Source organism: Staurois parvus, unplaced genomic scaffold (assembly GCF_062004578.1).
Source record: "Staurois parvus isolate SC_StPar_1 unplaced genomic scaffold, SC_StPar_1.0 ptg000601l, whole genome shotgun sequence".
Lineage (NCBI taxonomy): Eukaryota > Metazoa > Chordata > Amphibia > Anura > Ranidae > Staurois > Staurois parvus.
In genome coordinates, this window is record NW_028318397.1 from 1244534 (window position 1) to 1257205 (window position 12672).

Sequence of the window (12672 nt, forward strand, 5' to 3'; positions counted from 1 at the left end):
TTGTAGAACCACCTTTCCCTGCAATTACAGCTGCAAGTCGTTTTGAGTATGTCTCTACCAGCTTTGCACATCTAGAGAGTGACATTTTTGCCCATTCTTGGCTAAAATGGAGAGCATCTGTGAACAGCAATTTTCAAGCCTTGCCACAGATTCCCAATTGGATTTAGGTCTGGACTTTGACTGGGCCATTCTAACACATGAATATGCTTTGATCTAAACCATTCCATTGTAGCTTTGGCTGTATGTTTCGGGTCGTTGTCGTGCTAAAACCTCCACCCCACTCTCAAGTCTTTTGTAGACTCTAACAGATTTTCTTCTAAGATTGCCCTGTATTAGGCTACATCCATCTTCCCATCAACTCTGACCAGCTTCCCTGTCCTTGCTGAAGAAAAGCATCCCCACAACATGATGCTGCCACCACCATGTTTCACGGTGTTCAGGGTGATGTGCAGTGTTAGTTTTTAACCACACATAGCCTTTTGTGTTTAGGCCAAAAAGTAGTGGTGCACCGAAAATGAAAATTCTGGTGCCAAAACCATACCGAAAATTCAGAATGCACGTTGCCAAAAATCTAAACCTAAATGTGTGCATATGTGGGGAGGCTCAAATGTTTTTGTATTTTTTTAAATAATTTTTTAACTTATGATTTTATTGCTATCACATAGGGGACCAATAGTCCTGTATGTGATAGTATATGAGTGACAGGTTGACTTTGTAGGGGGGAGGGGGTGGAGGGGGCAATGTGTGCAAGGACGGGGCAGGAGAAAAGCAGTGTATACAGTTAGGGAGCAATGTATACACTGAGTCTCTCTCACTGGCTGCTACTATATGTCACTGCCGGTTTTTAAATGTAACTACCAGCTTTTTTCCCTTCACTATAACTCCAAGAATGAGCTGTCATTCTCCTAATCCCAACACCCCCCGTGTTTCCTTTAGCGGTGGGGAGAACGATAGCTCTTTGGAGCTATAGCGAAGGGAAAGAAAAGCCGGTAAGTACATTTAAAAACTGGCAGCGACACTTAGCGGTAGCTCACTGTATACACTGCTCCTCTCCTGCCTTTAAAAAGCTGCCCCCCCCCCCCTCACATCTGCAGTACACACAGCCCTCTGTATCGGCTACATCTTTTCTATCAGTAAAATGCCGATATGTTCGGCTGATCTGTTTCGGCCGCCGAACTTTCGGTGCATCCCTACCAAAAAGTTCAGTCTTGGTCTCATGTGACAAGAGCACCTTCTTCCACATGTTTGCTGGGTCCCCCACATGGCTTCTAGCAAACTGCAAATGGGACGACTTATGTCTTTCTTTCAACAATGGCTTTCTTCTTGCCACTCTTCCATAAAAGCCATATTTGTGGAATGCACAAGTAATAGTTGTCCTGTGGACAGATTCTCCCACCTGAGCTGTGGATCTCTGCAGCTCCTCCAGAGGTACCATGGGCCTCTTGACTACTTCCCTGATTAATGCTCACCTTGCCCGGCCTGTCAGTTTAGGTGGACGGCGATGTCTTTGTAAGTTTGCAGTTATGCCATACTCTTCATTTTCAGGTGATGTATTGAACAGTGCTCCTGGAGATGTTCACAGCTTGGGATATTTTTTTATAGCCCTGCTTTAAACTTCTCCACAACTTTATCCCTGACCTGTCTGGTGTGTTCCTTGGTTTTCATGATGCTGTTTCTTCACTAATGTTCTCTAACAAACCTCTGAGGGCTTCACAGAACAGCTGTATTTATACTGAGATTATTTGCTAATTAGGTGACTTCTGAAGGCAATTGGTTCCACTAAATTTTAGTTAGGGTATCAGAGTAAATGGGGCTGAATATAAATGCATGCCACTTTTCAGATATTTATTTGTAAAAAATTTTGAAAACCATTTATCATTTTCCTTCCACTACACAATTTTATGTGCCACTTTGTGTTGGTCTATCACATAAAATACCAATAAAATACATTTACGTTTTTGGTTGTAACATGCCAATATGTGGAAAATTTCAACGGGTATGAATACTTTTTCAAGGCACTGTATGAGTATTGCAGATAATATGCCTGTTTATTGCACATGTTTAAGCAAAAACCAATAGCGCTGTATAAATGATAGAACATACAATACATACATTGAAGACTACCAATGTGTGAGTCATCTGACTCCATACTTTATTAGTTGCATTAGTTGAATTAGTTGCATTCAGCAGCAGCACCCTAAGACACGTTTGCACGTAAAGTTGGGCGTGGTAAAACCTTGTGGTTGAGTCGTGGTTTTACCTCACCCAATACCCACCCTCCCTTTTAGCTACTGAGGCAGCATAAAAGGTGTACACATGCCGCAGCAGGAAAGAAACCCCCTGATCCTTTTGGTGGGTGCTTCCACCTGCCAAGCACAACCCATTCAAAATGGTGCCACTCTGCAAGAGCCCCGCAACTGCATGCTTCTGGGGGGTCCAAGGGGTTTTTACAGATGGTGAGAAAGCAACACATCGCTGCCTGCTTTAACCCCTTGTTTGCTATAATGCACAAGGTTGCAGGGCACTTGCAGAGCAGCCTTATTCACTTGAATGGGTCATACTTGGCAGGTGCTTCACCCACCAACCATGACAGTGCGTATAACTCCTGCCGTGGCTGCGACGTGTACACCCCTGGCCACTGCAGCTAAAAGGTGTGGGGTAGGAGCGGGGCTGATGCATCTTAATTATGGGGTTTTACCACCCCACAAACTGAAAATGTAAATGAACCCTTACTCTTCCCCCTATAAAGCTGCTTTCACACTGATATGCTGCGATTTACCTGCAGCGCAGTGCATCTGCAACTTTCCTGGGTTAGCTGAGCTTTGCTCTAGACTTATTATATCCTGCAAGTGTGGTGTACTTTCTGAAAGCTTTCATAAAGTGTGCCTAACCTGCAGGATATAATTGAAGTTTATGACTAAGCGCACCAAACTTGCAGGTATACTGCACTGCATCAGCGTTAAAGCCGCCCTCTACTCTTATGCCCAGTGACCTGAATATCTCTTCTTTCCCACTGCTGTCACCACTCTGGAGCCCGCTAGCCGGGATAGGAGGTGGAGTGCAGTTGATATCACTCCACATGGGTCAGGAACCAGCACTACAGAGGAGGCATTGGCTTCTTCAGCTCTTGCTCCCTACAAGTAGTTACTCTGCATTACACTCTCTTTGATCCTCTGGGATGGTTTGTCAGCAAACCGGTAGATCGCGAGCTACTTGTTGCTGACCCCCGACTTAGGCCCCTTTCACATGGGACAGATTTCTTTCCAGTCAGCAGATGATCATTTCACAGATATTTTACTAATCAGAGAAGACTAGACAGAGAGCGGACATGGACAGAGCCTGCCCTACTCTATGGGCAGCCGGGAGCAAATGGACTCCACTGTCCATTTTGTACCCGACTACTATCCAATCTGCCTAAAACAGAAGAGAATAGATTGCCTTCCATTTTTTTTTTTTTTTTAGCAGACAGGATCATAGGAGGTAGGCATGTGTAAACGGGCACATGTCTGTTTACACCCTGCCTGTCCATAGGAATGTATGGACCCTTTCAATCAGGTCTGCCTGAAAAATTAATCGGCCGTGTGAAAGGGGCCTTCTAAGGCAGGTGGGGTTGCATTATTTGTTTTACTCCTCTTTTTTTTTTTTTTTTTTTTTGTCTAGTTGTAATAGTCCCAAAGTGGAACTCCAGCCAGTACTTTTGTTTGGGGTGGGGATTGGGAGACTTTCAGTTTTGTTTTTAAAGCTGTTTGCATTCTCAATAGTGAGATTCCTGATCCGTTATTTATATAGCTTATTAATTTTTGTTCATCTTTTTTAGGCAATTCTGTCTTGAACTCAATGGACTTGCTGTTAAACTTCAGGTAATATGTTACCTTCTTCTAGCAACTGCCAAAAATGTGTGAGTGTTGCGAGGAACTGGCTGGCAGGATTTTAGATGGTGTATACCGAGGTTTCTCATCTACACATGGTGAGGGACGCCAGAAGTTGTCTGCTGTGGAACTTTGTTGTTTACTCAAAATCTTAATAAGTTCTGTTCTGGGCTCTGGAGCCTGGAGGCTTTGTACAGCATTATTCTTAGGTCCACATCAGACCTCAATATTGCCCATGGGCCTGTTACATTTGAGTTGAATGATGCTAGAGGCTGACTCTCTCTGCAGTGATAGCCTGTCGCTGGGTGGGAAGGTACATTTGCTGCTTGTTTTAGAGAACCCATTAGGGGGCACCTTGTTAGTCAGGACCTGACTTGAGGTTAGTTAGTGACTTGGACAAACAGGGGTTTTACTTTGTTTTATGCTATGGACATGTTGTACAAAGCTGTCCTACATTGATGCTTTGCTGCCTTCATGAATAAACGTGTAGGAAAAACCAGTTTGGACTGTTCCTGGGTGTTCCTGTCTCTTGCATGATTACTGCTGTCAATACCAGTTGAACCTGTTCCCTTACAGAATATTTCCAACCCCAATTCCAAAACAGCTGGGATACTTTGTAAAATCTCCATAAAAATGGTATGCAGTGATTTGCAAATGTCCTAAACCCATATTTTATTCACAATACAAAATAGAAAACATATCAAAGTTTAAACTGAGAAAATGTACAATTTGAAGAAAAAAAAAATAATTTTGAAACTGATAGCAGCAACAAGTCTTCTCAAAAAAGTTGAGATACAACAAAAAGTTGGCAAAGTGCAACCCCAAGTCCTAAAAAACGTTGGGACGGGGCCGTCTTCACCATGTTTATGTGTAGCATTTTCTCTTCTTTTACCAAAACAATCTGTAAACATCTGGGAACCGAGGAGACCAGTTGCTGGAGTTTTGGGAGAGAAATGTTGTCCCATTCTTACCTGAACATGCTGCTCCAAAACCTAAATACAGATGAAACTCGAAAAATTAGAATATCGTGCAAAAGTTCATTTATTTCAGTAATGCAACTTAAAAGGTGAAACTAATATATGAGATAGACTCATTACATGCAAAGCAAGATAGTTCAAGCCGTGATTTGTCATAATTGTGATGATTATGGCCTACAGCTCATGAAGACCGAAAAATCCACAATCTCAGAAAATTAGAATATTACATGCAATCAATAAAACAAGGATTGTACATAGAACAATATTGGACCTCTGCAAAGTATAAGCATGCATGTGTACTTGGTTTGGGCCCCTTCTGCAGCAATTACTGCCTCAATGCGGTGTGGCATGGAAGCTATCAGCCTGTGGCACTGTTGAGATGTTATGGAAGACCAGGATGCTTCAATAGCGGCCTTCAGCTCTTCTGCATTGTTCAATCTCTTGTCTCTCATCTTTCTCTTGGCATTGCCTCATATATTCTCTATGGGGTTCAGGTCAGGCGAGTTTGCTGGCCAATCAAGCACAGTAATCCCATGGTCCTTGAACCAGGTTTTGGTGCTTTCGGCGGTGTGGGCAGGTGCCAAGTCCTGCTGGAAAATGAAGTCAGCATCCCCATAAAGCTCCTCTGCGGAAGGAAGCATGTAGTGCTCCAAAATCTCCTGGTAGACGGCTACGTTGACCCTGGACTTAATGAAGCACAGTGGACCAACACCAGCAGATGACATGGCTCCCCAAATCAACACAGGCTGTGGAAACTTCGCACTGGACTTCAAGCATCTTGCAGTGTGTGCCTCTCCATTCTTCCTCCATGCTCTGGGTCCTTGGTTTCCAAATGAGATGCAAAAGTTGCTCTCATCAGAAAAGAGGACTTTGGACCACTGAGCAACAGACCAGGTCTGTTTTTCTTTAGCCCAGGTAAGATGCTTCTGACATTGTTTGTTGTTCAGGAGCAGCTTGACAAGAGGAATACGACATTTGAAGCCTATGTTCAGAATCCGTTTGAGTGTGGTGGCCCTTGATGCACGGACTTCAGCCTCAGTCCACTCCTTGTGAAAGTCCCCAACACTTTTGAATGGCCTTTTACTGACAATCCTCTCCAGACTGCGGTCATCCCTGCTGCTTGTGCACCTTTTTCTTCCACACTTTTCTCTTCCACATAACTTTCTATTAATGTGCTTTGATACAGCACTTTGGGAACATCCAACTTCTTTTGCAATTACATTTTGAGACTTTCCCTCCTTATGGAGGGTGTCAATGATGGTTTTCTGCACAACTGTCAGGTCAGCAGTCTTTCCCATGATTGTGATTCCTACTGAACCAGACTGAGAGACCATTTAAAGGCTCAGGAACCCTTTGCAGGTGTTATGGCTAAATTAGCTGATTAGAGTGGGACACTTTGAGCCTAGAATATTGCACCTTTTCACAATATTCGAATTTTCTGAGATTGTGGGTTTGGGGTTTTCATGAGCTGTAAGCCATAATCATCACAATTATGACAAATCACGGCTTGAACTATCTTGCTTTGCAGGGAAAGAGTCTATCTCATATGTTAGTTTCACCTTTTAAGTTGCATTACTGAAATAAATGAACTTTTGCACGATATTCAAATTTTTCGAGTTTCGCCTGTAGGTCTTTCAGCATTGTTGTGCCTTTTCTAGATGTGCAAGCTGCCCTCTCCATTGCCCCCATACCACCAAAGATGCATGAGGTGCCCATGGATGGCAAAAAGAATACCATCGATTCATATGACCACAGAACAATTTTCCACTTTGCAGCAGACCATTTTAAATGAGCTTTGTCCCAGAGACAGCTGCATTCCTGGATCATGTTACGATATGGCTTCTTCTTTGCATGATACAACTTTAACTAGCTTTTTTGGATGGCAAAGCGAACTGTGTTCACAGACAGGGTTTGTTAGAAGTATTCCTGAGCCCATGCAGTGATGTCCATCACAGGTCTGTGAGAATGCCCTGGAGGAAGGGTGAAACGTGTCGACGTAGGTTTCGGTGAAGGCTCTGTGACGTCACGTCCAGTGAGTGGAGCACATTCTACTCGCGGCACTGTGGAGCCATCTTTGTTGGTCTTTCACCTGCTGATGTGGGAGCGCACACTTGCTGGTCTTAGTATTCTTTTGATGTGGGAACCGCACAGTTGCCGGTCTAATACCCTTCGATGTGGGAGCCATAAATTGTTGCTGATCCAAATACCTACTGATGTGGAAATGTTTTTTTTATATCATTTAAGGCTTCTTTTTATCTTGTGAAATGTGAGTGCAATAGCGCTTTGGTTTTAATTTAATTAAAGAGCATTACAGTACTACACTATTAGTGTCCCCATTGTCTTTTTGCATCTCATCTGTCCTCCTGGTGGTCATTGGAGATTATCAAGAAAGCATTTTCTTCTCTGATTTGGTCCATTGTGGGGAACACACTTCACCATAAAAGCTTATTTGACTCTTAAGCCATACAAGCTAAGAGTCCATCATATCTGGTGAGTGTGGATTGTACCGGAAGGTGATCACGGATGGTGTGGGGATATCATTTAAGGAACACATTTGACTTGTTTTTTTTGGCATCGTTTCTCTGATTGGAACACTGTATCATCGTTTATTTGGGACAGTGGACTTTTTATTATTATTTATTTTTTTATTATTATTTCATATTTCATCACTGTTGGTATAATCACTGTTTGTAAAATTTTTGCGCTGTAATATTATTTTTGTTTGGTGTTTTTTTTTTTTTTACCTTATGAACAGCAGCATTCATTATTTGGATTATATAATAATATTTTAGGCGCGAGTTAATTTCACACATGTCATCATAGAATCATGCCTGTTTTTAATGCAGTGCTGTCTGAAGTCCTGAAGATCACTGGTATCCAGTATTTCGGCCTTGTCCCTTGCCCACAGAGATTTCTTCAGATTCCCTGAATCTTTTGATATGTTGTACTGTGGATGATGATATATTTAAAGTCTTTGCAATTTTACATTGAGGAATATTATTCTGAAATTGTTCAACAATTTTTAGATGCAGCTTTTTACAGATTGGTGAATCATCTTCTGAGACAGTCCGACTCTTTTTAAGGTTCTCTTTTTATACCCAGTCATGTTACTGATCTGTTGCCAATTAACTTAAATCATTGCAAAATGTTCTTCCAGCTTATCCTTGTTAGTACCACTTACTTTACCAGCTTTTATTTTGCCCCAACTATTTTTGAGTTGTGTTGCTCCAAAATTATCTCTTTTGATTTTTTTTTTAAATGGTACATTTTCTTAGTCTAAATATTTAATATGTTTTCTGTTGTGAATAAATGTGGATTTGAGATTTGCAAATCATTGCATTCTGTTTTTATATAGATTTTACAGTGTCCCAACCTTTCTGAAATTTGGGTTGTATATTGCAGAAATTTTGCACTGCAAAGAGAACAGTTTAAAAGGGAAGACCACTCCAATACCTGTTAGGAAATTAAGAATGCTTTCCCATGTGTATTGCTGGCCTGATGTAGTACTTTCACTATCTGATATTTAGAAGACATGAGAGCAAGGTGCAAGCGAAAAACAATTAGTGTAGATGTTGTGGAAAGACTGATGCAGAATACTACAATGTGACTAAAGCGTATCGCAGAGAATTCAGCACATTCCAGCATGAATAGTTCTTCCACTGTGCTTGCCTCAAAAGAAGTGTTGAATTAGTCTGAATGAAAAGCTGAAGAGGGCTTTTTTGCTCGGTCATTGTGTGGGGACAGATAGATCTGGTTGTCACTATGGATACCTGTCTCCTTTTTTGATTGCTTAAAGTGTATGTAAACCCTAACAAGGAGCTTCTGTGTTTTTTTTTTTTTTTTTTTTTTTTTTTTTTTTTTTTTTTTTTCTTTCTTTTTGGTCTTCTAGACCATTTATTTTTATTATTAATATACAGTATTTATATAGCGCCAAAGGGTATGCTCAGCGCTGTACAGTAGCAAGGGGGACAGAACATTAGCAGTACACTACAGTAGCAAGGGGGACAATAACAATACACTACACGAGGGGTTTGAGGGCACTGCTCTTTCGAGCTTACAATCTAGGAGGGAGGGGAAGGTGGTACAGGAGGAGATGGCTGTAGGGGATGGAGTGGTGGGAGGAGTGGAGGTTAGTTGTTAGGTGAGGTTGGGGTAGGCTTCCCTGAAGAGGAGGGTTTTCAGGGTGCGCCTGAAGGTGAGGAGGGTAGGTGACAGTCTGATGGATTGGGGTAGGGAGTTCCAGAGGATGGGGGAAGTCCTGGAGAAGTCCTGCAATCAGGCGTGGGAGGAGGAGACCAGGGAGCTAGAGAGTAGGAGGTCCTGTGAGGAGCAGAGGGCACGGGTAGGGTAGTATTTGGGTATCAGGTCAGTTATGTAGTTCGGGGCGGCATTGTGAATGGCTTTGTAGGTCAGAGTTAGCAGTTTGAATTTGCTGTGTTGGGCAAGCGGGAGCCAATGAAGGGATTGGCAGAGGGGGGAGGCAGATGTGGAGCTGTTGGTGAGGTGGATGAGTCTAGCCGCTGAGTTTAGGATCGACTGGAGTGGGGATAGCATTTAAAAGTGTTTTGTTTTAATCTGTTTAATAACTTTAAATTTAGTGAGCCTATCACTGCCGGTGTACTACAAATAGGGAGTATTGGTATATGAAGGGGAAAGAGGATGAAGAGTTCCTTCTAACCTATCAAAAAAAAAAAGGGGGACATATATCTGTAAAAAATAAACTGGGCTGGATTGATGACACATGCTTTGGAATTCAAAGCTGGCTTGTCACATCAAAGAGGAAGGTAGAAGTGTACTATATGTCTGGCACATTCAGGCATTCACCTGTTTTTTGTAGAATGTTTAAAGGTCTAAAGTCAAATGGGCATGTATTTTTTATTTTGCCTTGATATTTGCTTTAAGGGAAATCTATAGTCTTCAAAGTGTGATTATATGGGGGTTCAGTGTATAGTTCGAGTAACAATAGAGAGAACAGTATGAATGGCTATATTACTGGGATGTTGAAGAGCAGATATAAAGTAACATTACTGCTTCTCAGTAATGCTGTACAATCCTAAGTTATATTAAAACTGCCTGTCCACACATAAAGTGCATAAAAATGCTCAAAAAATGGATGTGCATTGCTTTCCATTGACGGGCATTTATGTGACTGTTGACACACGTTTTATGCAAATTAAAATGCTATGCATTTTGCAGGTTATTTTCTCTGACATCACATCGTTTTCCTGCTTGTGGGTTGAGAGTGAGTCTATCTTGTACCCTGAGACAGAAATCGTGGACCCACTTGCCGGAAATTAGGGAGGTCCACGGGCCTGCGAACTGACAAAGGTGACACCCCCCTCCTCCCACAAGCCTGGTAGGAGCAAACCTTAACGCTGAAGAGGACTTATCAGCAGGCTTCTGGGACCAGGGATGCTTGGTACCTCCCGCAGGAGTCTTGAAGCGCTTTGGCTCCCTTGTCTGCCAAACCCTGGGAGCAAAAGGAAGGGTCTTCCTCAACCGGGATTACTGTGGCCTTATTGAGCCTAGACATTGGGGAATCCACCACAGGAAATGAGGTCCACTTCTTTAGAAAGACCGCGCACTGTTTGCAAACCACAAAGGTACACTTCAGACGTTCCCACTCCTTGTAAACAAATCTGTCAAACTATGCGGGGTAAGGAAAAGTCTTAAGCAAACCTAGCCAGCTTGTGTGTCCCAAAAGGGACAGGCACTATGTTGTCTCCTCAATTTTTAGCATCTCATGCACAGAGGTAATTAGTGCAGTTACTAGTGCCTTCTCCTGTGCGACAACAGAGACAGAGGATTCGTCCTCCTCATCTGAGGACTCTGAGGGATCTTCAAAAGGTGCAAAGCTTAACTTTGGCTCAGAAATGTTTGAAGATGCAAGGTACACTGGAGGGCGTTTCTTGCTCACCTTACAACTGTAGGCCGCCTCCACCCGGGACACACACAACTCCAGAAGTGCTGACAAAGGACACCGAGAGACTGGGCGCTGTCTGTAGGGGATTCGGAGGCGAGGCGTGGTCCTGAGACTTCCTAAGGGCAAAGGTAAAACCCCAGTAGTACTGCCAGAAAGTGGGACCCCAATAAGGGAGGGCAAAGCAGACACCCCTAGGCTGACCCAGCAGAGAGGCGGGTACCCCAGTTTAGACTGACCACATAGAGAAGTTGGTTCCCTGGGACCACCCCCTCATCAGCCACATGTCTGAGTGAAAACAAGATGGGCACCAATGACCTCCGCAGCTTGCTCCCATACAATATGGGAAAATGGACTCCTACAAAATGGCTGCCCATCCTGCCTCTTTTACATGGGTGCCAGTCACAGGCAAAATGCCCGCCTCGGCTTGGGCAAAATGGCTGCTGGCCAAATCCCATGTATATGGAGACACATGCATACCCTGGACCCCAGGGAGAGATCCACCACAAAGTACACCCGAGGGTAAGTAGGAGAAACCACTCTTGTCACCTAGGCATGTCAAGAGGGAAAGAACCAGGTCCCTTAGCCATCAAACCAGGTACTGAAAACAGGTGGTGGAGGGAAGGGGTGGCTCTGTACATGAGGCCCAATTGGACCGACCAATGCAGGGAGTACCCATGCTCCACACTGCATTCGGGCAGGGAAGGGAGGGGTCATCTACTTACCAATCCTATTGAGGGTGCGGGTAATGCTCACATGACAGATCCTCATCTCCACTAAAGTGGGAGCTGTCGGCCATGTCGCATGGACCCAGCGCTTGGCTAAAGATCTGCGTGCGCTGGCCAAACTGGGTTAACCACTGGATCTAGATTATCCAGCCAGTCGCTCAGCCCGACAGTTGACTGAAGATCTCCACAGGGAAAAAAGCTATGGAACCACAGGTCCCAGCAGGGATCTAGGTCCTTACTCCTGAAACACTAGGCAGAAATAACTGGCTTGCCTGTAGCAAACAGGGGGTTTTGTTCCCAGAGAGGGCTGCCCATAGGAGGTCAGGAGGATAGGACAGACTAACATTTTTGTTTTTGGGAGGCATTGGCAAACAGCATGTCAAGTATAGCAGCCCTAATCATTGTGATTGCTCTAGTTATATTGAGGAGGTGGTGGATAAGGTGCTATTGAGTGTATCCATTACCCAAACATGAGAGTAAAGGCAGTTTCGGACTTTATACCAGGATTTATGATGTCCTTGTACTTCCATTGTGATAAAATGCTGGTCACTGCAGTATGTGTGAACAGGGCCTAAAACCAGAATGTTATTTGGCTGCATGGGTTTTCTTTTTTCAGGATTTTTTCCTTTTATTGTTTTCTGGTAATTATACCAGTAACACACTTCCTGTCTTGGGGGTGATCATGCTGACCCCACTGCATCTGAACAACAAAAACTGAGCAGGACTAAAAAAAACCTCTCCCTCTCCTCTTCTCCATAACAGAGGGAGGCGGGGGTCTATAGCCATCAGATTATTGTAACTGATAAGAATGCAGTGCAAGCAGAGCACAGGAAGTAATTAGCTGACAAGATCAACTGATATATTTTTGAACATATCAGATAGATGTAACAAAACTTTCAATGGTAAATTTTAAAGTGGTTGTAAAGGCTGAAGGTTTTTTACCTCCATGAAGGTAAAAAAAACCTTCTATATACAGCTTCCCTCTCTGCTCTACCTAATACTTATTTGAGGCCGATCTCGATCCAGTGATGTGCTCGAGAGCAGAGTATCTCCAGGGTAAGGAGGAGGAACGGGGGAGGAATCAGGAGCATCAGCGGGGGATTCAAGAAGAGGAGGATCGAGGCTGCTCTGCGCAAAACCATTGTACAGAGCAGGTAAGTATAACATATTTGTTATTG

The 12672-nt window shown here is 43.4% G+C and overlaps 1 protein-coding gene across 1 annotated transcript in view; it reads left to right on the forward strand.

The window, feature by feature from the left end:
* The window catches only part of MOB4 (MOB family member 4, phocein), a 36089-nt gene that overhangs the window by 16517 nt on the left and 6900 nt on the right, over positions 1 to 12672 (forward strand). The window contains exon 4 of the mRNA XM_089692699.1: positions 3818 to 3860. Within this exon, the coding sequence (XP_089548825.1) occupies positions 3818 to 3860 (43 nt within the window). The remainder of the gene's footprint in view (positions 1 to 3817; positions 3861 to 12672) is intronic.